Source organism: Leptodactylus fuscus, chromosome 1 (genome assembly GCF_031893055.1).
Source record: "Leptodactylus fuscus isolate aLepFus1 chromosome 1, aLepFus1.hap2, whole genome shotgun sequence".
Classification (NCBI taxonomy): domain Eukaryota; kingdom Metazoa; phylum Chordata; class Amphibia; order Anura; family Leptodactylidae; genus Leptodactylus; species Leptodactylus fuscus.
The window spans coordinates 94,425,817-94,450,772 of NC_134265.1; the positions used below are offsets into that span (position 1 = coordinate 94,425,817).

The 24,956-nt window shown below is 39.7% G+C and overlaps 2 protein-coding genes across 20 annotated transcripts in view; one reads left to right on the plus strand and one right to left on the minus strand.

Annotated features, from left to right (window-relative positions):
• The first annotated feature begins 323 nt into the window (after window positions 1-323).
• ARL6IP4 (ARF like GTPase 6 interacting protein 4) lies at window positions 324-9,691 on the plus strand. Its single transcript, XM_075262469.1, has 6 exons — window positions 324-363; window positions 1,895-2,091; window positions 2,346-2,696; window positions 2,813-2,930; window positions 8,549-8,618; window positions 9,457-9,691. The coding sequence occupies exons 2-6, from the start codon at window positions 1,917-1,919 to the stop codon at window positions 9,508-9,510; spliced, it is 768 nt and encodes a 255-aa protein (XP_075118570.1). The 5' UTR covers window positions 324-363; window positions 1,895-1,916; the 3' UTR covers window positions 9,511-9,691.
• A 1,794-nt stretch (window positions 9,692-11,485) lies between these two features.
• The window catches only part of PITPNM2 (phosphatidylinositol transfer protein membrane associated 2), a 189,163-nt gene continuing 175,692 nt past the window's right edge, over window positions 11,486-24,956 (minus strand). For all 19 annotated transcript variants that reach the window (XM_075274038.1, XM_075274081.1, XM_075274070.1 and 16 more), the window contains 7 exons: window positions 23,652-23,768; window positions 21,790-21,906; window positions 18,778-18,926; window positions 17,671-17,820; window positions 17,401-17,584; window positions 16,242-16,370; window positions 11,486-15,107 (listed from right to left, as the gene is read on the minus strand). In XM_075274038.1, coding sequence (XP_075130139.1) covers window positions 14,769-15,107; window positions 16,242-16,370; window positions 17,401-17,584; window positions 17,671-17,820; window positions 18,778-18,926; window positions 21,790-21,906; window positions 23,652-23,768 — 1,185 coding nt within the window. In that variant the 3' untranslated portion in view covers window positions 11,486-14,768. The remainder of the gene's footprint in view (window positions 15,108-16,241; window positions 16,371-17,400; window positions 17,585-17,670; window positions 17,821-18,777; window positions 18,927-21,789; window positions 21,907-23,651; window positions 23,769-24,956) is intronic.

Genomic DNA, 24,956 nt, shown 5'->3' on the forward strand with positions numbered 1-24,956 from the left:
TGTAATATCGCTTCCAAGGCTGCATCCCATTACTGTGAGTTTTAATGGGTTAATGCAGCTTTTTCCCCACTGACTGATAAGTGACTGTAGATTACATTTACTTATACATTTGAGGAAAAAAGTACAACCATCTGCAATCTAAAATTAACCTGGTAGAAGAATAGCAAATTTTCGGCATAGCAAAAGTAATTTTCGGCATGAATTCCCTTCATAAACATTATTTAGGGAATAAACTTGTTATCCAGAATGTATTTCGTGCAGTGATCCAGTAAATGAAGGATCTCCATAATAGTGACCCGGAACTGGGGAGAGCGCGCTCTGTAGCCGGGGACGTGTAAGGAGGCTGCACAAAGAGTCCGGCAGGTAAATAGAGGCAGAAAATAAGGCAGAGCCCGCAATGTATATAACCCTTTGTGTGCAGGCTCCGGCGGCCACCATTCATGTAGTCACCTGTATTATAATATGTTCTCCTGTGACGTACAAGTGATATGTCACACAGGGGAGCCATGTACACAGCGGCCCCGAATCTGTGAGCAGCTCAGGCTGTCTCCAATGGGTCATGGTGGGGATGTTCTTTGTATGCTGACTGGATAGACTAGTGCTATGTGCAGTGCATTGTAATTGAGTGTGTGTATGTGTATATATATATATATATATATATATATATATATATTGTACACACACACATATATATACACACAATAATATTATATATATATATATATACACACACACATATACACACAATAATATATATACACACACATATATACACAATAATATATATATATATATATATACACACACAATAATATATATATATATATATATATACACACACACATATATACACACAATTATATATATATATATATATATATATATATTATGCGCCTCATTTCCAACTTTTTGCAAATGTGGGCTGAGCAGAGTGAGGACATCTCAGCCCAAACTATTTATTATATCTCCCGCTAGTATACTAGTGTGAGTTACACAGAAAATGTCTGCTAGTTCCTGACTAGCGTAGTTTTCCATTTGGCACATGGGTATGTGTCTGATTTATGAAGAGGCCAGATCCACTTTGTGCCTGTTGAGTACAAAACGCCATCCATAATAAGTTTGCCTTTATAACACACCTTGACCTTACAGGCTAACTGAGATGACACAATGTTAGGAATTGTGGTCAGAATGTTAAAGGGGCTCTATCATTCATAAAACGGATTTTGAGCTAAACATATGCCTGGATAGCCTTTAAAAAGTCTATTCAGGTGCTGCTTCCAGTACTGCGCGTCCAAGCGTCATTTTGTTGTAGTCTGCTATAGAACAGCATACTGAACAGTATGCGGAGTTCTATAGGTAGCTACAAGAAAATGGCGCTCAGGCATGCGTAGTAGTGCTCAGAATGGAGCGTTACTGCGCATGCACGGGATCTGAAGCTCCAGGAGTGAGACAACAGAGGATGTAGGTGGTACAGCAAATGTGGAGGAGGAGGGCATAACGGAGCACAAGCCACGGAGTGGCGCTACTGAGGTATGATGCGGGGGTGCTAGTTGGCCCTGGGGAATGCCCAGGGTGCTCGGTGAGCCTCATTAGCATATCGATTTTATAAATTTTTACTAAAAACAGAGGGGGGGGGGGTTGGAAGAACTGGAGGCAGCACCTGAATAGCCTATTTAAAGGCTATTCAGACATATGCTTAGCTCAGAATCCGTTTTCTGAATGATAGAGCCCCTTTAACAACTGATCCATAGTTTAATAGACTACTGACTATATTAAAGCACACTAGATTCACAATGTATCCTGATTCCTGGCAAGTAATGCGTATCAAATGGATTATTCTGAAGTGGCATTGTTGACATTTCTCATTTGATAACAGAGTATATTTGGTTTTCAGTTATCCATGCTGAGGAACCATTATGGACAAAAGTCATACAAAGAGAAAACACCGCAGTAGAAGTCATTCAGAGTCGCATCACAAGTCTGTGAAAAAAAAATCTACTTCTCACCATAGACGCAGCAGCAGTAGTAGTTCTTCACCTCCACGGAAGAAATCATCCCATCCCAAATATCATGGAGATACCTGTAGGAAAGGTGAGGGGACAACTTCAGTCTACTGTACATTACAGTTCTGTGCTATATAGCTGTGCTGTATTCATGAGCCTGGCACTACCTGTGTCAGTTTGACATGAATGACAGTAACTTCTGTGTAAGCATTCATAGAGCAGCTACGGCCCTCAGCGCAGGTGCATTTGGTTTATGATTCCAGTTCACATGGGGTTTGCTGTAATTTGCAAACATTGCCCCTCAATTTTCCTTAATCTCTAGCCCACAAAATGTAATTTCAGAGAAAGGAAAGAGAAAAGTGAGCACATCATCATCATCATCTTCCTCACCATCAGAGAAAAAGAAAAGAAGAAAACGAAAGGCTAGTACATCATCTTCCTCTAGCTCATCATCATCATCATCTTCAAGTTCTACAGATGACTCAAGTGACAGCTCTGACCATAGGAATCAAAAGAAAAAGAAGAGTGATAAAAAAGTAAAAAAGAAGAAAAAGGTTAAAAAGAAAAGCAAAAAACATAAAAAAAATATAGTCCAAGTGAAAGAGCAGAAAACCCCAAACAGGACTGAAGAATTGCACCCTGGGCCCTCACTAGATCTGTGGCAGAAAGAGTCAATGGAAAACACTGGTCCAGGTAAAGAAGCTATAATATTACATATATTTCACAAACCGTTCTCATGATGTTCGCGTATGCATTAAACAATTGAGATGGCTATCAAATAAGCAATATTGTTTCTATTTTTCCATAAGTTTTGACTGATGAACAGAAAACCCGTATACAAGCAATGAAGCCAATGACCAAGGAAGAGTGGGATGCTCGCCAGAGTGTTATCCGCAGAGTGATGGATCCAGAAACTGGTAGAATAAGGTGACTAGAATAACTTATTGTGACACCACACTTCCATCTTCATTTGTATCCATACATTTTGTGAGAAAAAACAATCTTGGTTGAAAGTATTATTGTAGCATGCTTTCACATTCCTAGTAAATGAGTTACATAGATTTGTCATTAAAGCCATGTGCCTCTCCAGCTCCATGATGTGCCATATGCTAACAGGGGACTACATATGACAACCTACTGATGTATTTAGTGTTCTGCAAATGCAGGAGGATCTCACAGCACTGTCATTATACAGAGCTGCACTGTTGCCTCTGCCCTGCTGGAGTAGTCTCTGATTGTCTTTGCAGGGGAAGAAGGAGACATCCGGCTATGTGACAGTGTATTCAGCATCTGGCTGACAAATACAAAAAGCAAAAGATAATTGCTAGGGTTCATTTTCTGGTCACCCAAGGGACCTTAAATTAGGTATTGTCAAGTCCTGTGTTAAGCCGTACACCCATGTGAGTTATCAATTTAGGGGGTTATAATGGTGAGATCCCTAAAACTGACCATACACATTGGAAAGGTTAAAGAGTTTGTTTGAGAATTTGTAATTTATGGTCTGTGGGGGTGGTAACAGCAGACCCTGCACAGAACATGTGCAGATGTATGGGGTTATTTCTGACACTCATGCAGTTGGCTTCGGTCCCTGTATAGTGACTGGATGCCGCACTGCAGCTCAGCTCTCATTGATTGCAGTACCTGCACCTGCCACTTAACTGTAAAATCAACAAAAAAAAACAATGGAAGAAAGCTTTCTGCTTTTATTTTATCTTTTTAAGTGGAAGATCTTGTGCTCAGTCTGCATCCTTCATCCTCCAGTCAGCTTCTCTGTCCATTGTTATTCCAGAATGGATCAAACAGCAGATAAAACGAGGCAGTGTGAACGTAGCCTTAGCTTTCATACAGGTTTAGTCAAAGGTTATCTTGTATATAGCCACAAAAATTCCATGGACTCAACCTGCTTGTATATTCTGTATTATTCTTATAGTTCTAGTGCTTCACTCCCCCATGAGCTACAATATATTTAAGTATGTAACTTTTTGCTTTTTAAATAATTGAGGCCTAGAGTCCTTCAGGACCAGACACCATCAAGCTTTTTTTTTTAGCATGCACTTATTTAATGGCTTTTAGCTTTATTTGCTGGGTTTTGCTGCGTGTTCTCGTGAGCAATGAAGGTTTATTACCATTTGTTGGCACATCATTTTTAATCCTGTTTGAATTTTTAAACTTGATGTTTAAAAACATAGCACATTTTACCTCTACTAGCAATATAGTGTTACTCTTAACTTTCACCACTTCCACCAATTCAAGTTCTTTGCATTCGTAAATAAGCACTGCTCCACTGATTCCAGCACAGTTGTTCTGAAATCTCTATTCCAGCACAGTTGGAATTCTCTTGCTAGCCTCCACCGTTCCCCAGCAACAAGCACAGGTAGTTTTGGTGCCTGATGTGCTATTTAAGCTCTGTAATGGCGGTGGCAGGCAGGGAGTGTGATTCAGAGCTCCAATCAGAGGCAGCCAATGACAGCGCTCAGAATCACTCCCCTTGTCTGCTCCTGCCTGACACCCCCCTCCTGACAGTACAGAGCCTAAATAGCCTATCAGGTACCAAAACTAACAGCAGTGATTACTTGGCGGAGACTCAGTGGAGCAGCAGATATTAAATAATGTAAAGAGCTGGACTTGTTGGATGTGATCCTCTTTAAAGTGAGTCTGTCCAAAGTAAAATCTGTATTAAACTAATGTCAGTACCTGGTTGGGTGGCTTCTACACTATGAAAAAATATGACTTTCTTATTCTGCATTGCAGCTCCAGTTTCTTGAAAATAAGGATATTGTTTATTTGAAAATTATCTGAAAAGGGCTTTAAGGGTCTTTCTTTTCCTGCTAGGACTTCATTTCTGCTCTAGAACATTTGTGAGTGACATCTTCCACTTTATATGCAATTAGTGATGGATATCTATAATGTAGAGAGTTAAGCTCTGGCAGGAGAAGTAATACCCCTGTGATGATGAAAGTCCAGTTATGTATTTCCAGGCATGTTTTTTTCTGTGGTGTATTATCACGTGTTCATATTAACCCTTTTGGCTTCAGGAAGGTAGTATTTCTGGTTTGTAATCAAACCCCAGAGAGTCACTTGCACAGGTCTTTGTTAGCATACCTGTGTTAAACTCAATATATCAGCAGGGGGATCCTGAAAAAATGTGGCTGGAAAAACCTCTGAATATGCAAACATCAGACTTTGTGTCTGTAGCCAAAACTACAAAGGAAATATGGTTTTGCAATAATATTTCCCTAGGAGGACATGCTACAGTCACACCGATAAATTCCTCAGTTGCACAAGATGAAGGCGCACTGTTTAAATCCAGACATGTTATTGTGGGGAGCAGGGGAAAAGTCCAGACACTTAACTCATTACCCAAAGGGGATTGGGGTGTCATCCTTGGTGTCTACACAATGTGGGTCTTGCCACGAACCCCATCAGATCCTTGCCTGACACTACGGTAATCTGGCGAGGAATTATGACTGTTAATAGTTATTAGAGATGAGCCAATAGTGAAATATTCGATTTGAATAGTCCCTCAATATTCCATTATTCAATTGAATATCGAATCCCATTATAGTCGATGGGGAAAAAATATTCGTTTAAGGGGAAACCAATATTCGACTAAGGAGAGTCACCTAGTCCACAATGACACCTCAGGAAATGATGCCACCACCTCTGGAATGCAACTGGGACATCAGGGGAAGCATGCCTGGGGGCATCTAACACGCCCATGACCCAGTATTACCCCACTCTCACAGCCTATCAACTAGACACATTCCAAACTCAATATAACTTCTATGAAAGTGGAAAAATACTTGGAAACCTTCTTTTCTCTACATTAGTATGGACAGAAAGAGAAATTTTAAGCTAAAGAAACATTAGCAAGCACCCCTTTAAATCACATTGCCCATGACAACCACAGATGGCATAGGCAAGGACGAAATCAAACAGCCCCCACCCTTAACTGTCATTGTGTATGTGTGAGTGATGTGGTGAGACCTCCAAAAATTACTTTTGTGGCCCCTGAGGTGAGCCCTTCCAAATTAAGTTAGAGGCCCTTAAGCTGAGCCATACAAAAATTTACTTTTCAGGCCCTTGGGGGTGAGCCCTCCCAAACTTAGCTTCAGGCTCTTGGGGTGAGGTGAGCCTTCTACCAGCAGAGTATTAGGCTCTTGGGATGAATAGAGCCTTGTCGGAGCATAATATTAGGCCCTTAAGGTGAGCCTTAATGGGGTGGCTTTAAATGTCGTTTTTCAATGGTGGTGGTGGAGGAGGATGAACTTGTGAGCTGAAATAGAAACATGGAACTGTGTCTCGTCCTCATCACTGAGGACGGAAAATGCAGGTTGCGGGTCCACAACCACTAAATCGCCAGGAGAGGCAGACTCTTGGGTAGGAACACGACTGGAGGTAGTGGCTGACTGGCTGGTGGAAATGCTACTGGAAGCAATATCCGCTAGCCATTGTAACACCTGTTCCTCGGGCCTCGTCAGCGTTGCACCCTGCTTGATGTTGCCATCAAGCCAGGGATTGTGGATGAGCGCAATGCTGGCTGCCCCTCACCAATAGGCATTGGATCTGCAGTAACTTGATCGCGGCCTGGGCCCCCAGCTGGATCTCCACGCCCCCGTCCCATTGCGCTAGCCTTATGCATTTCAAGATGTATACAAACGTACTGTTTTGCAAGTATACACTTATTTAGAGCGTATAGGAAGTACGGTATATATCGGATGGCAAGTATACACTTTGCTTCACACCCGTATGGGACAGGTATATTAGGCGCATAAACGGATGTATACAAGCTTATTGTTTTGTAAGTATAGACGGACAGTATATATTTAGAGTGTATAGCAAGTACGGTATATACTGTATGGCAAGTATACACCTTACTTCACACCCGTATGGGACAGGTATAATGTATACCAGTGGTAGGGAATTGAAGCCCTTGAAAGTGCTTTTGTGAAAATTAGCTGCAGGATGAGTGTATATACTGGAGGTGTATATACACTCTTCAAGCAGTGTAGCTCTTATAGGAGCTGTTGGTGTGATATTTCCTGCCTAACAGAAGCTAATTGCTAGCTAAACCCTGAGCAGAAGTCTCTCCCTATCTACATCCAAATCTATCTGAAACGAATCTCACAGGGACTATTCTTATAAATCGGAGGTCACCTGATTTAGCCAGCCAATTACTTTTTACGTTTTTTTTTTTCAATGCTTACGTTTTACTTCTTCCTATCTCACCTCCCCTGCACAGTTATTGGTGCAAAAATAGCGCCAGGGAAGGTAGGAGGGGAATTGAATATTAACAGTGAAAACCGTGTGGTATTCGATTGTAATCGAATACCATAGTATTCGATCAAATACTATTCACTCATCTCTAATAGTTATGTGATTTCAAGATGGAGGGCGGGACTTCCCCTTCTCATGTCATCACTCAGGGGAGGAGACCAGGGTAGTATATGGTTTCACTTGTGGAGGAAAAGGCTCTCTTGGTTCCTGGACAGCATGTAGAGGACACATGCTCTTTGACCAACTTAAGCACATGCCCTGAGGCCTAGACCTCAGTGAACCAAACTACAAACTTTTTTCTGTTTCTTTTCTTTCTATTCCCATTTTATTTTCTGCATTGTTTTGTGCTTCTATCTGTATTTGCTTGACCATCTATTGATATATATTCCTGTATATGTTAGTGGCTAGTACTGACCCACTCAGTTTAGTAAGTATATAAAATTTATAAAGCTAGTTTCATATTATCCTATGATCCCAGACACTCACAGGGCGTGAGTGAAAGGTAAGAAAGGTGATCACAGATGTGCCAAACAGTTTGGTAAGGCGAGCTCCTTCACAACCCCTAAAGCCCTTTTCAGCGAATGTTGATCATAATAAAACTTGATTTTCATGAAAAAGGAGCTGTAATGAATAAGAGTGGCATGGTTGCTTTTTACTACATTTGTGTCAGTCCAAAAAAAAAAAGGACAGTAATGGATCGTGTTTTTTTTAAACATTGAGGTCTATGGAAACGGAAGGCCATCTGTTTTCATCTGCTTTTTTTTTTTTTTTCCCGCATTAGTTGAACTGATGTAAAATGTGATCTGAATGGGTCTGGTTTGGTTCTTCTGTCTTGATTGAGTAGGAAGGCAAGCATGCATCCTTTCGCTCTATTTATTGTCCTATTGACAGGCGATAACTTCATAACTTGCGCTCACTCCTCCCCTTCTCCACAAACTTCAGTAGACGTGTACTCTGAATCATGTGACCTGAATTTCATCTTGCGTTGAATGCTGCAGAGATTTTGAGTGTTAAAGTCAGTTTAACCGAAGGAGGAGGAACAGGGAAAACAGCATGATAAGAGTAGAAAGAGGCATTTTCTCTCATAAAAACTTTGAAATCTATCCAATAAAGTGCTTGTACTGTTCATTTATGCAACATTTAACACAAGAGTATTTAGTTAGTTTTCATGTAGACTTATAACCAAACTGGAAAGATTTTTATTTTGTGTTCTCATAGGAACATACAGTATATAATTACTAACCAGCATTGCTTCTGTTTATATGTAGACTTATTAAAGGAGATGGTGAAGTACTTGAAGAAATAGTAAGCAAAGAACGACACCGAGAGATCAATAAGGTGTGTATGTGATAAGGTGTATTGTAGTGATAATTTATAAAACCCCACTTACATGGAGGAAAACACACAGGAAAATCCATTGTAATATGTAGGTGAACCAGGCAGCAAGCCTACACTTACTTCTGGTGCTGGAGGAACACAGTTCTCATACAAATCAATGGTGTGTCTGTGTAATGTGAAGACACGTCTTACTTGGATACATTGCTTGACCCCAATTTATTTAGGCAGAATATTCTAATAGAGTATTTACAATCCCTTTGCTTATTTGCTTCTTACACAAACTGTCCTGGCTATGAAGATGTAATGGCTCCATTAATACACGTCCTCCCTAATCACTATATCTAACGTATGGCTGTACTAAGGCATGGTTAGTCTTTTAGTAAAGGGGAGCCAGTATTTAAACTTTCTGAAGTACTTTATGTAAATTCTTGAAGAGATAAATAACAAAGCGCTCTTTATATAAAAGTTATTTCTTTGCACATATGGAAGGGTGCTTAGTGAGGTCAGTCATGTTGGTTCTACACCATAGCGAGAGCACTGGGAAGTGAATAGTTGTACTGCGGGACAACACAACCAGGGACATAGAAGTGTAAGCCACTTTCATGGGCCATATTAATGCCTCTAAGGCTGTGTTCACATGGAGTTTTTTGATCAGGAAACTGACTCAAATTCCTCCTCCTAAAAACACCTCACCATACAGTCCTATAGTGAGGCATTTTTAGGAGGAATTTGAGTCAGTTTCCTGATCAAATAACTCCGTGTGAACGCAGCCTTAGGGAATGCTTTTACAAGGTGTGAGACTCACTGCTTACATTGTTCTTTGCTTTATGTTTTGCAGCATGCAACAGCAAATGATGGCTTAACCTTCCAAAAGAGGTCAGGGATGTCATAATGGCCATTTCCAAACAACAAGATTTTTCTGTCTACACTTTTGATCATTCTACAACCAGTTTATTTACAGACCATAGACTGTTATTCATAATTATATCACCTCTATGTTATACATTGTGCAGTTTACACCTTTGCGCTTTGACCACTTTGGTCTGTTCATCTTCAGTTTTAGTCACTTTAAATAAAAGTAGGAATGTATTCTTACACATTGTAATGTGTGTGTGTGTATTCATTTTTAAACATTGGTCTGTTACAAATTGGCAGCAGTTTTGTGCCGCTGTGAAAGTCATTGTTTTTCAATCAAATGTAAAACAAAAAAAAAAACCAAACCCAAAACTGTGGGCACTGCTATGAAATGGCACACTTGGTTTTCTCATTATACACAGGCATTGTTTGCAGCTATGACATCCACTGTACCCCTCTGTAATGGTTACCACTAGTGTTGAGCGAATAGTATTCAAAACTATTTGTTAAATACCTCGCTCCCATAGGAATGCGTGGAAGCAGCCGAATACCAAGGGGTTAAGCGCAGTGAATATTTGACGGCTGCTAACACGCATTCCTATGGGAGTGAGGTATTCGAGGAATACTATTCGCTCAACACTAGTCACCACTTACCTACGGATCAGTTCAGAGATATTATTTCATCTTTGTCACTTTCAATTTACTCCCCGTTTAAGACTCTATTACATAATGTTTAGCGAGGTATATGGTGATCTGCTGTATCATAATATGCCCATTTCAAATTACATTTTATTTTCTTCATCTTAGGTTCAATATGCATAGACAAAGGAAAGTTGGTCTATATTTCATATCACTTGTATAAAAGCTCATTTGTGTAAAGAACAATATGGACATTGCCTCTGTACAAGTGCCATGCACGATGCTCAATTTCCACTGTAGTCCTCACCAGGCTTTCCGCTTCAGATTTACACAATTCAGCACATATAAATGGGTGTAACAAACTGGAATAGTATTTAGAAACTGCGGTCTGCAAGAAGCTGAACTGATATGTTTAAAACTTTTTAAAAAAGCAAAAAACGTAGAACTGGCACCAGCTCCATACAGACTGGGAACACTGTAATTGAAGCAAGATGTCCAGTCACTTGTATTGACACTGATGTTTGGATGATGTGTCCTCTGTCATAAACAATCAGTCTGACACTTCAGCCAGACGCTTTTCTTCTGGAAGAGACTTTACACTCATAACTTGGCAGGATGGAGTGGAGTCTGTCAGCAAGTCATTATATGCGACACTGCAGGAAGATCTGCTGACTGTTCAGACGGGGGACATAGTTCTCTACAGGATGTAGTCATCTTGGAGCTATTTCTTACTATTAAGAGTCACCTTGACAATACGGTTTATATTCTTTCTCACCTAAGGCCCTGAACAGAAGTGATTGATAATAAGTAATTAGTGAGCATAATTACTACAAAAATAATAAATGCAACATTCTGAGTGATAGAACAATATGCAAATACAGAATAACTAATTTCAGTTCATATACACATACAGCTGGGTGACAGATTTATGGGTTTGTTTGTTTTTTCCTTCAGTCACAAGTAATTCCCTATAATTTGGGCCTAATCTGGAGCGGAACGTCGCGACTGTCGTAATCCACGACAGTCGCTTTTTAGACCGGATTCAGGGGCGACTTCCCACGTCCAAAAAAAACTCTGTCTGAACCCGGCCTAGCAGAGGAGATGGCTGGCTCTCAGCATTTACAATATAGGTTTGTCAGTGTTGAGGAACATTTACACATGAGAGAGCTGATATTACAATGGTACAAGCGTTACTTTTGTGTAAAATAAGTAAATGTGGAAGTGTTTACCAGATCTTCTTGGGCAAGATATCTAGCTTTAGTTTCCTTGCTGTACATGTTGTGCATATTATGTAAGGAGACCATACCATGAACCTCTTTCCTTGAAAGAACAGATTATTATTTTACTCTCATCGGCGTTGCAGAAAAGTAGAAACAATCCAGAAGCCTTCCCAAATCTTTAATCTGTGTAACGTACAATGGGTACTGCACAGAAAGCACAGAGGCCTAAAACAACACACTTACACACATACAAGCAAAATAGTATTTGTACACACACCAAAGTAATACAAAAAATGAAAACCAGGGAGCAGCAGACAGACATTTGGAAGAGTTCATAGTCATGTGCAAGTCTCTTGTACATCTGCAAACCAACAGTTATTGTTATCCCCAACAAATAACTCCTTATAAATAAATTATTACATAGAAAACCGACAGACTAGTTTATACTCCTGGAGATAATACGAGAAATGTAAGGCTACTGGAACTTCTAGGAAATGCAGCAAAGGTAAAATACCTTTCTGTCCGGGCTTGAGAAAGTGCAGGATCCTATACATGGGAGGCAAATTGCATTTAACTCCATCAATACTTGTGGTGTCTAGAACAGCCAGCTAGTGGTGAAAAAGTTGGAATTTGGACAGTAAGATAAGCTCTGGTTTTCATTTAATGTATTTTCTAACATTGTAAACTTTTCTTTTTTATTTCTTTTTGGTTATTTGAGTCTAAGATGTTGAATCAATGGATACAACTTCTCATAGGAGAAAACAGACATAGGTTGTGGTTAGGCCTTCTGAAGCAACAGACAAAAACAATAGCAGTTCCAAACTGATAAAGAATAGGCATTGTCACTTAGATACACACACAGCTATTTCAGAGTGAGCTGGCCCCAACCCTATGTAGAAGCTGATTGTTGACTATTGCTTTTGGAGAATGAATACAAACGGACATGGTAAATCACATATTATCTAACAGGTAATGCGGAGCTGGACTTCTCTTTCCCAAATCCTTTGTGGTGGAACCTCAGGAAACAAACCAACATTTTCTACACCACCTGATATTATTGCGGTCATAATTAGATATATATTCGGTTATGTTATTTCCACGTGGCAAAAGGTCCAAAAACCCATAGTCAGGAAAGGCAGAGTGTTTTGAGAAAGCTTAACAAAGAGCGAACGTATGAAGATATACAGAGTATGATTGTCAATTCTACATGGGAGATATGGAGCAATGAGGATAAATCTAGAATATTGCACTTATGCAAATGACAATTACATTATACTTGGTCCTTTAATTTAATTGCTTTGTACATAATGCCTGAAAACAAAAAAAGCTACTTTTATTTTTTTTATCTTTTTTTTTTTTAATATTCATTAAAAACCCGGAGGCTCTCCCCCACCCTAGACATTTTCTACATAAATAAATAACTTTCACTTTTATATAACCACTTTTCTGAACATTTACATTTGTATGTTGTACAATATCTACACACAATAGTTTATCATCCCTCGCACATAACAATAAATTTACATACATTTCCTCCCTTTGTGCATTTATTTTGTTGCCGCATTCACCATTTGAAAGGCCATATCTAATTCTTTATACCCATTTTTGTTAGATTTGTAACTTACCCGGTTAAGGATGAATCTCTTGTTTTAGCAGTTTCATAAGCTATATCCCTAGACTGCCATGGTCTCTGCTATACAGCCACAGGCTCAGAGCTATCGGCTTACAATACGTAATGTCCGCTGTGCTTTATATTGTAAGTGGTAAATTAGCAAAACCTCTCTTCAGACCACATGACAGAAATTTCATGTTTTAGCCATCTGTAAACTTTTACCAATTCAAGAAATATAAAGGAATAGATTATTTGTAATAAAGTCTTTTTGGGAAAAAAAAGGCAATTATCTACTATACAATGTACATGTGTCTAATATCTAGTTTTTCTGATATGATGGATATATAATTGGAATAAGCTTTTGTAAAGGGGTTTAGAAGTGAAAGGTGTTGCTGTTCAAACATGTAAGCAAATGGTACAACCTACTCTCTATAGGTTACAGCGATCTTAAACTGGCCTTTAGTTGTATTCCCTGTTTAGACAGGGGAGCAGCAACTCACAGCAAAGAATAAGCAGAAAAAAAAAATAGAATACTTGTGCACGAGCTTACCAGCTGAAAGCATCCCCTTTTTTGGCTTCGGTTCACCTCTATAGGTGACAAAGTGGGAGATTTCACAGTGCTAGTGTGTACAGTATATTACAATACTATATTCTTCTGAAATTGGCCAGTCTGTCTAAATAAGTGGAATAAATTAAATTTACTGTTTGGTCGTTCTCCGTACATCTCCATGCATCTGCACTTTATCTCGTCCAGTTTGACAGTGGAGTTGGGGAAATTGAGATATGGCCTTGTTTTGCTACCTTACCTTTTTTTTGGCACACCTACTTTTGCTCTGCATATTGGGGTGAATCAACAGCACAAAAAAAAATAAAAAATATCTATCCCCTGGCTTAGCAATATTAAAATTATCATGCACTACAGACAATGATGTGTAGCTACATGAGATGGTAACAGATCTCCAATCTAAAAATTATCAGTGCAAAGAAAACAATGAGGTTGTACAGTTGAGCAACTACACGCAAAAGCAGCAAACTGGACAATTACAGAATCTTAAGAACTTTAGATACAAAAGGACTTCGGTTACTGGATTGAGCTTATCCTCTGATGACCAAAGTTACAGCAAAGTATACCTGCGCAGTGCTTTCACATCTGGTTATAAAGGTGTCCTTTACATGAGTCCACAACATATTGAAATGAGCAAGGCAGACTGTCAAGAGATCCTGGAATATTGTCATTGCATGAAAAGTGTCTTCCTTCTTTGCAGCCAAAGAACTCAAATAAAAAGGAAAGAAATGTTTGTTAATTTGTTGTGCCTTAGATTGCAAGACAGAAAGCCAACAAGGTCAGGCCTGAAGTCCTCTGGTCTCCTCAGTTTCCAGCTTGTTCTGTGGAGGCTGCCTGTTCTTAAGTATTAACAGACTCAAGCTTTTAGGAGAATGTGATAATGGATTATCCTTTCTTTACTCGACAGGATGTGTGCTGTGCATTCAGAGATGGCTAAGGTATAGGAGGCACATATTTACATGTAGAAGTCATTCAACCTGCTTAAAAAAATAAAAATAAATAAAAACATTGGGCTACTTGAATCTGACTTGCACCCCTCTGTGGTTCTCGGATAATTATCTCCTGGGCATGACAACCCTTTTAAGGCCTGCAGTTCAACACTTCTGATCACCAGCTCTGCTATTGTTGTTATATAGTAGCACCATTTTGCCCACGTCGTCTCTCCAACAAAGTTGTGCCTGTGTCACTTTTTGTCCCCACCCCCACCTTTAAACTGACAAGAGCCAAGCGAACAAGAAAGTGTCCAGAAATATGGGACCTCACTTCTGACTTAAAACGCCAGATTCCAGCTTGGGGTTGGCTGCACTCCTGCCCCAGCATCCCGCTGCAATACTCATACTTCTTTGGCTACGTTCCTTATCACGATCCCGGTCACTCTCAGACTGACTTTGTGTTCTTTCCGGTTTGTGGTTGCTGCTACTAGTGGGTTGTGATGAGATGGTACGAAGCAAGTGATTCCTCTTTCTCAGGAAATCTGATTGACCCGGAAGACAGAAGCTTCCCTTCCGCAATGCTATCCTATTTGTGTTCTTGGCAGGCCGTGATCGGTGGCTGTATTCAAGTTGGGCAAGGTGAGAAGCATAACCCTCAGTGATAAACTGCAAGAATGAAACACGTTACATATGGAAAGGATTACCTCAATTGTATAAATAGTCTAGCTTTGCCTGAATTACTCATTGGGGGAAAGTCACTTTTTATTGGCTAACTGTTTTTGCTGGGCTCAATTTCAATTTCATGAATCCATATGGGTAAAGAAACTGAACAATGTTCAATTACTACATCGCAACCTTGAACGCAACTCCTATCATTTGACCAAAGATCCCTGTTTTGCCCTGTGACTCCTCCACTAACGTAAGTAAATTGAGTTGCACTGTGACTGAGGATACTGCAAGTGCAAGTTACAAAAAGATTCAGCAGTCCTCAATCTGCTGAAGCAAAGCTTTTTTTTGTTGTATTGCCGCAGCCTTTAAAATCTCCAACAAAATTAAGGGAAACCTATTATCAATTTTGGGACTGGGCTTTAAAGCCCAAAACCTGGTAATCTCAGTCTTATGTGTCACGACATGACTTTTAATCTTCCAAAAATGAGTGTTTGACTGGTGAGTTGTCCTTGGCTTCAGCAGCACAATGAGCCAAGAGCTACTGAAAATGAGTCCAATGACTCTTAGGGCTACCCTTGTAGGACTGGAGCTATTGGGGTTGCAGTGGATATAAATTAGGGTGCATATAAGGCAAGTTTTATCATCTGTTCCTGTCACCCTGACTTGGAGTTGGTAAGAATGTTCCATCTCCTCTCACAAACTTTTTAATGTGTGGTACAATTCACTGATTTTTTTTTTTTGTTTTTACTATTGTGTCTGCCTTATTAATGGAGATTGCATATAGCGCTACTCTGTGTGTGTGCATTTATTCTCAGTTTTGGCACAGAGCAGACAAACTGAACACATTTGTATATGCGACGTGGTGTGTGTCTTGCTGCAAGCATCTGTATATGGTGGTTATCGCATACAGCACCATTCTGCAAGCGTGTGCTATTGTGTCATCTCATCTGGGTCTAGCATTATTTATTTCACACAGTGGCTACAGGATATCTGTGTTAATGTAATACATATATAACACTGAACAAGTCCAATAGGAGTCTCTCCTATAGCTTTCTCCATTGCTATTCTAGCCATAGGGAAAAAAAATAAATAAAAATTGTTATTTCAGGACAGTAATTTCACAAAGGTTACCTGACATTGATGTTGTAACTTCTTGGTGGGCCGGCCTACAATAAAAATCTGCATTGGTGACAAACCTATAGCGCTATATACAGAGATATCTTTTGTGGAGCCATACGCTGCATGGATTTTCATGTGTACCTGGGAAAATAATACAAATATATAATATTTAAACTATAAAATATTAAATACATTATAATAGAGGTTATTTTGTATTAATGTTGTATATAAACTATATATCATTGAAACTACCGTATCTATTGTTACCCATATTTGGAGATTCACAGTGGCTATTTTTTCCATAGAATTTAATAAATAGGTGGAGGTGTTCACAAGCATCGCATGGCATAGAAATCTATGGGAGCTAAAAGGGTTGTCCAGTTCCTTTTTTTAACGTCTTGTCTGTGCAAGGGAATGCTGCAGCCAATCGCAGGCCTCATGTGACCTGTTCACAAACGGTATGCTTTTACCTGACCTAAGCAGTCATGTGGGGTTTGTGTAGAGGTTACATTTGGCTGGCGCGTGTCCTATTACACAAATGAGAAGTCACTGCTGTGGGATCTGTATACAGCAGCTGTACGTGGAAATGAGTGGCGAAAGGGGAGTATATTTCTAATATTTTTCAAGCTAATTTGCCGCACCTGCAGACATTATAAATTGCTTAGACAACCCGTTAAAAGGGGAGAAAGCATGCACAGTGTTTCTATTCAAAGTCTATTGCACTGACAGTTGTAGTCAAGAACAGGGCTTGACTATCCCTACCAGTCCCAAAGACACTGACTGGAGCAACGTGTGCACGTGTAACCACCGCCTTATTCAAGCACCTGTGGAATGGGGGCTCATAACCCTATTCTACTGATCGTGATGGTCCCAGCAATGAGGCCAGCATGCAAACCTACATTTATCAACTTTCCTGTGGACAAGTAATGTTTCATGGAGCATAACCCCTCTATCCTGTGTGTAAAGGAGAAGCTCCTGAGCCTCAATGCAAAATATGTAATGGCGGCCCACTCTAACCATATGCTATCTATAATAGTGGTGTCTTATGTTGTACAAAGGCCCCTAGGCTCCAGGGCCCAGTAGCAATTGCTACCTCTGCACCACCTATAGCTACACCCCATATGTTGCGTTCTTTTGAAATAATGTACTTGATTAAGTGAATGGATCTTACATCTTGAATCAGGGTTTTCAGAAAGTTTGCTTTGTGTCGCAGAGGATCATGGACTAATCCATCGCAAAAAGATACTACACCATGTGGGAAGTTGTGCTGTGCAAGCCATGCTACCACTCTTTGCTTCTGCATGTCAGGTCTGCCAGTCACATAAATAATGAGGTAGCCAAGATCTTGCCAGTGCCTAGAAGAAGATTAAAGAAGTGTTAGATGGTTCTGGCTATTCATGATGGACAGCAGACTAAAGTCAGTAAGAAGAAGGAGGCAGACCTCACTACGTCTACTGCTCCCGCTCTGACTTTCGGGTCACTACCCATAATGGAAACGCTGGCTGCAAAAGATCCATCAATGCTGAAAACTACAAATTCTGTTGCTTTTGGTAAAACATGGAGGTAGCTGTCAGCAAATGTATGGTCTCCCCTAAAGAGAAAAAAAAAGTAATATATTCAGTTAATCCCATAGGTAAACATATAGATTTTATCCATGTCCTGCATAGTTGACTAATTTATCTTTCCTTAGTTAGATCAAACCACATATTCCCACACTGATGATAGACTTACTGAAAAGTACTTCTATGACAAGGCTAGAAAATGATATAAAAATGTAACTACAATTCTAACCACATAATATGACTAAACAAGACTTGTATGATGAAGCAAGATGGCCACATATATGATCAAACCCTTGATGTGAATAGACATAGCAGAACAGACTGGCTAAGGTCTAGGAAGCATGCTGAGAACAAAGTTTTGAGCAAGGATCGAGGCTCCAAGCAGCATCATCAGTGCTGCTAGCGGTCCTTACCTCCCAATGGTACTACTGTACTGACCTATGACGCCAATAGACTTAATTTCAATGGTAGAGCATCGAGCCATCAGCTCTGAGCTTCACAATTCATGTAGTGACTAATGCTTTCTGCTGCAATATTACTGTGTTTGGGGGACAGAAGGACCTGGTAGAAATGACTGGGGTGAAACAAGACAATGGTGAAATTTGGAGTATTACTTAACATAAAAAATATTTGTCATTCTGTGTGTCCTCAGACTATATTGGGGTGGGCCAGTAAGGAACCCTTTGGATTGGGCCCACTAATGTGATAAAGTCCGGCCTAGCATTAGAGATAACTGTGATGCTTAAAATCTGAGTCCCCGATCAGGGTTTAAATTGCGATATAAGGACAACATATGGCCTGTATTTCACAGACTGCATACGTGCATGTGGAGCCAATCAGATATGGCAATCTTCATTATTTAGTGTCCTGCTGAATATGAACACAATTAAACGTGCAATGTTTTCCATAATAGCCATTATTATCTATTAGAAAGTTCCTGCAAATATAATATATGTAATGTATATTGCGGCATAAATTCACAATACCTGACAACCATTTTGAGAGGATATACCCCAACTCCAAGTTTTCTATGTTCTGGGATCACATAAGAAATCCTACCACTGCTGTTCGTTATTTCAGTATCAAAGTAAACCCATTCTCCAGATGGTGGTTGAGTCATAATATGGATATCCACCTAGAAGAAAAATAATATATCCCAAATTAAGAATTCTACCTATCTCAACCACAATTCGGATCATATGACAATCCAGATGACTCCACAGAAGCAGAAACTAGATTGTCTGTCATTTTGGTGTTTATTGTATTTTGTGCTCATTAAAGGGGATGAGATGAATTATTATTCTTTATTTTTAGCGCACCATAATTCCAAGGTGATGTACAATCTATAAGGGAAGTTTTATGGTTGTTTTTTTTTAAAACTGTATTTTTTTTTATTGATTTTGAAAAGTCAAAAGTCAAAAACAGTATCACAATACGAAGAAAAAGAACAGTAAAAATAAAACAATACAATCAAACTGTCCTTAATGTGAAACCTAGAGACAGACAAGGGGGGACAGAGATGGGGTACAAGAGGCAACAGCAGAAGACAAAGGTGAGTGGAGCAGAGGTGTAAGCTAGTGGGGGAGCAGGAACATAGGTTACCCTCACACATCATATATATAAATATATGATATGATATAAATATAGAGAAAGGTCAGAGGGGGCTGTATGGATGTAAGGGGAAATAATATTAGGGGCATTGGGGCAGTATTAAAGGGGTTTTCTAGGGAATAATAACGTCTACAGATAAGGATTGTATGAGAAAAAAATGGAAGAAAAAAAACAATTAGTCACTTGTCCCCAGGCGTGTGCTGCTGACTGTTCCGCAACACACATGCTGTTTCCCTGCACTGCATGTGATTGTCCTCAGGGTCAGCTGGAAAGGACTCGGTGATGTCACTAATACACATCACTAGGTCCTTTCCTGCCAGCGAGGAGGCCACTCATGAAGGAACAGACAGTGGTGCCAGACACCAGAGAACTCGGGACAGGTAAGGCTGGGTTCACATTAGCACTCTGTTTCCATTTTTCGGTTCTGCTTGAGGAACTGAAAAATGGAAACCCAAATGGCTTAAAAAGTGGTTACCCACGGACTCCATAGGCTATAATGGGGTCTGCCGGGTTTTTGCCCGGTTTCCACCCAAAAAATGCAGATAGAAAAGTCCTGCTTGCAACAGGACTTTTCCTGCATACAGGACTTTTCTCTCTGCATTTTTCAAGTGGAAGGGAGGACAGAATCCCTGAACGGAGTTCAATTGCTGGTGTGAACCGAGCCAGCGTATGATTTTCTTAGGTTTCACCAACCCTCATCTCCTCTGTGTTTTGTCCACTTGCTATTAATAGGCATTAATAATACAAGAGGGGCATTTTGTACAAGGGCCTAATTTATACAAAGAGACAGAAGAGGGTATAATTAATAATAGGGGAAATGGGCAATATTCATTGTAGGTGAATAAAAACAGACCAATGGATGAAAAAGAACTGCGCTTGCTCCAGATCCGTAAATTCAACACGTTCTTTATTATGGTTCTTAATACACAACGCTGCGTCGTGTATTAAGAACCATAATAAAGAACGTGTTGAATTTACGGATCTGGAGCAAGCGCAGTTCTTTTTCATCCATTGGTCTGTTTTTATTCGTGTTCACTTCACCTCCTGGAGGTATTGGATGTTGCTACTGCTGCTGAAAAGCTCCTACGTGCAAGATACCTATTCTCTAGTGAGAATTGAATCCTGGTGGTTTGCTCGGTGAATTTCCTCAATATTCATTGTAGGTGGCACTCAGGGCCATTATTGATTTAGGGAGCTACACAGGGCATTATTAGTTAGGGGCATTATTAATTAAGGGGCACTATTAACTAAAAGGGGCACATAGAAGCATTAGGAGTCACATGGGGGTATTATTGATTTCAAGGTGATTTTATATCATATATTTTATAATTGGGGGTAGCAGCAGGATAGAGATTTTACATAGTTGAGGACAATGTGGTTGGGTGACTGGAAAAGTGAGGAGTCAGAGATGTCTGTGTTACAAACTTTACAGTCACAGATGGAAGATGTGGTCATGGTAGTCCAGATAGAAGAGATGATAAATGTAAACAGTTACAATCAGAGATGTCACCTATAAGCCACAACATTGTTCCTGTTCTTCGCAACCCTGTGTAAAGCCACTATCTACCACTACACGGTTGCCATGTAGTGATAGTGTTAGTATATCTGAGTTGGGGGCCCACTTAGACGTGTTTGCCCACCCTGTGCTGAACCCCTCGTTACGCCTCTGGGAGTGGGGTAGGAAAGAAAAGAGATCACAGACCATGGAGAACACAGTATGTGTCCCATGGGGTCCAGATGGACTGGAAAGTCTCCACGGTGTTGTTCATTGTAGCTGTGAGGAACTCTAGACTCCTAATGTCTTTAATACAAGCCACCAAAGCAGGGCCTGCAGGGGGCTGAGTTCTCTTCCAGTGGAGAACTGCCAGGGTGTTAGCTGAAGTGCAAATATACAAAAATAATTTAGAAGTCTTTTTACCTAGATATCTGGGGAGGTAGGTTGATGAGGTAGACTAAGGGATCTAGGGGGAACCCCTGGAGGAAGAGCGTATCAGTCACGGACTTGACCTCCAACCAAAAGGAACAAATCAGAGGGCAGCTCCCAAAGACATGAAGCAACATTCCCACATCCAAGAAGCTGGGACTAAGAGTATGGAGTAGAATTATAAGGGAAATTTTAACTCCCTTCCTCCGGGGATTTATTCAACCTGAACCTTGGAGTTATGGGCTGGTTTCTACCCCAGGTCACGTGATCAGAAATAGCAGGCAATGCATGGTTGATTGTGCCATCCATGTTTTTACAGGAGTAAAGTAGTCCCCACAGCACTGGTAACTTCAACAGGTCCAGGTTGAATAAATTCCCAGAAGTTAAAAATCACACTCCTCAGACAACTCCTTTATTCAATGCACGTGATGAAAGATAAAAACAATATATCCTTATAACCAACCTTTTCTCCAGTAAGCGTGACCATGTCAAGAGGGCCATACATGAATCTTCCAGTGAGAGTTTGAGGACCATCTTCATTGGCTACAGCATCATTAATTCTGTGGTTAGCAGCAACATTCTGGTAGGTAGAAGAAGGATTAAAAAATATATAGGGACGTGTTCTATAATTTAAGATTAGGGTGAGGTGGCTGTTGCAATGAAACCTGCCGCTGTCATTTTTCAGTCTTCTGTAGAAACATGAGATGCCATCTGATAGTCACTAGATTTATAACTCTCCATAGTAAATCACAACTACGGTAGTAGCAGAAAACTAAAAACTACACTCATTGACAAAAAATAAAAATAAAAAATAAAATCAACCGCCATGAAGGAATTATTGGAATCAAATTAAACTTTATATGTTTGAATGCAATGATGAGATATGTAATGCTAATATGGAAGTTTATAGGGAATACTGAATAATTAAAAGGACCCTGTTGAGTCCCTCTAGCCTGGACACAAGATGGGATATGGTTGGGGATGACAGATTCTGTATGGTGTCCTGTAGCATATTTCCCACAGATGGTGCAACTGAATCTGTAGGTGACATCTATGCCAGCCCGGCAAATCCTTGATAGGTGATAAATCTAGTGCATGGGCAGGTCTGGGAAGTGTTGCATTTTCTCAGAAACTTTGCTGGGAAACCCTTGCTATGTGTGGGCAAGCATTATACTGCCGAGAAAAGCCAAACAGTAGCTCTGCCATGAGAGACAACACATATGGCTTCTAATGTCTAATCATCCCATACCTGTATTCATTTACTTATCTGCCTGAAACGTAACTGCATGGTGCATTTTGTAGCAATCTGACATTTGATGCTATTTTTTTTGTCAACGCAAAAAACAGGAATCCACAAACTATGGAGCACAGTTTAACATTTTTACGATGCATTTCTGATGTGCGCTTTTTATTTTTCCTTCAGTACATGAGCAGAATTAATAAACAGCCCAAATGTCTGACAGCAGTGTTATCACAAAAGAGGAGCACACAGATTACAAAAAAAAAAAAATCTTGTTTACAATTTTTTTTTTACCTAACTCACAAGCTACAGGTCAGGAGCACCATAAAATGGGCCAGGCAGAGCTCCTCACCTGTTGTCCAACATTACCGCCCTTTTATTCATTATGAAAATTATCATTCTGCAGTCATTGCTGTGGAGATCATGAAGTCAAGCTCCCCCTCTACTTTTCAGCTATGTTACACCTCCCCTGGCCTCAGCCGAAAAAATTCTGTGCTTGAGCGGTGTAAGTGACTCTTCATCATGAAGCTGGCTGTATTTCCCTGGCCTCAGATAAGCACCGCACATGTGACTGGTGTTCTGTTATGTATTTGGGCTGCATGCACGCAGGCCCAAACCATGTCACAGAACACCTGGAGCATGCTGATCTTTAGTCAGGAACATATACCTGGCTTCAGACACCCTATTACTTTACAGATTTAACCTCTGGTAGAACGGAGATCAAAAGAGAGATGCAACAGAGTTGAAAAGAAGAGATGGGGCACATGGGGAGTTTGACTTTATGAGCTGACTCTTCACCCCAGTGACTGCAAAATGCTAATTTTTATAATGAATAAAAGTTGTAACGTTAGCGAGATGGTGTTGGACAACAGGTGAGATGCTCTGCAGGTCCTGATGATTGTTTATGGGCAAAACAAACTTCCTGTGTGTTATGACAATGAAACTATACTAGTTAATTTACTTGCGGTGCACTTATATGTCATATTTAAAAAGGATGTAAATTGTAAGAAAGCGAGAAAATACAATAATTTGAATGGAGAAATATCAAGTTAATCAAAAAAAAGCGAATAAAATGCGTTTTTTACCCTTAATTTCACGTGTGTTCGTTTCCTTAGCCACTTCTCCCTTGGTTTTGATGGGCTGAACACAGAAACTTCTTTTCCAACCAACTCCAAGACGCTTGCCGTTTCATGTCTCATGACCTGAAATTAAAATACATAAAATACATGACTTTTCATGCTGTTGCCAAATACTTATCATCAGGCAGTCCAACATTTAAAAGAAATTTTTTTTCTAAGTGGATGCATACATCTTGAGTTTATAAAGTGTACTCCTCCAGGTTGTAACGTGGCAAGATTAAACTACAGTAAGTACTTCTACAATGATTGAGGAGTTATATTTTTCAAAAGGTGGAGAAAATTTTTTCCAACATTGTTTAATTTCAGCATAAGTATAACATTACCTTTATTCTGTGGGTGAGTATGCATACATTGATACCAAACATGTAGCAGTATTTATAGATTTTGCTAATTTTGTACAATAAAAACATGGATATAAATGATTTTTTTTTTTTTTAAATTGTCTGCTTTTTTGAATAAGCATCTTCAAAATGCACTAATTTTAAACGAGGTCTTGTTTTTTGAGGGACAAGCATAGCTTTTTATTGGCACTGTTCTGAAGTATATATACACAACTTCTTATAAATATGAATTACAATGTTGTCAAGAAACTATATAGAGGCAATAAAACCACCCAACCGCTCCCCCCCCAAAACAAAACACCCCAACAAAACAAAAACAAAAAACACCCCCAAACCAAACAGCCAGCATTTCTGGTGTTCTTAGCTTGTTTTTCCTATGTCTCATTTTACATCAATGGTGAGAAAGCTAATTGTTTGGTTTCTGTAGCACAAGCTGTACTTTTTTTTTTTTTTTTTTTAATTTTTAGAGAGCAGGTGACCAAAAAAAAAAAAAAAAAAAAAAATCAGGACAGAAATTCTGGCATGGTTATTAAACTTTAACTTTTTTTTTTGCTAAGTTTCAGTAGGAGGTGACTGGTATGTGCAATATTGTCATTGGCAATATCATACACTGCAACACGTTAGCATTGCAGTTTATTATAGCTGTCAACATAAGATGAACAAACTGAGGGCTATCGTCAGATCATATATGGAGGAAGGGGGGTTATTATTTATGGTATCTAAGGAGTTAAGCATTTTGGATCAAAGTTATTGTTGGTCTTTGGCATTATAGCACAGCGTCAGCTGTACATACTGAGAGGATGCCATCACCATGCTATACATTTTTAAGTATACATTTGCTATGCTGTATTTTGTACACTATGTTTTTTCCCCACTAACAACACTTCACCCCTAAGGGAATTAAGTGATA

Coding starts and splice junctions, on each gene's coding strand:
- ARL6IP4 (XM_075262469.1), top strand. CDS start 1,917: ATGGACAAAAGTCATACAAAGAGAAAACACCGCAGTAGAAGTCATTCA. Junction 2,092..2,345: donor TGGAGATACCTGTAGGAAAG/GTGAGGGGACAA, acceptor ATGTAATTTCAG/AGAAAGGAAAGAGAAAAGTG. Junction 2,931..8,548: donor CCAGAAACTGGTAGAATAAG/GTGACTAGAATA, acceptor GTTTATATGTAG/ACTTATTAAAGGAGATGGTG.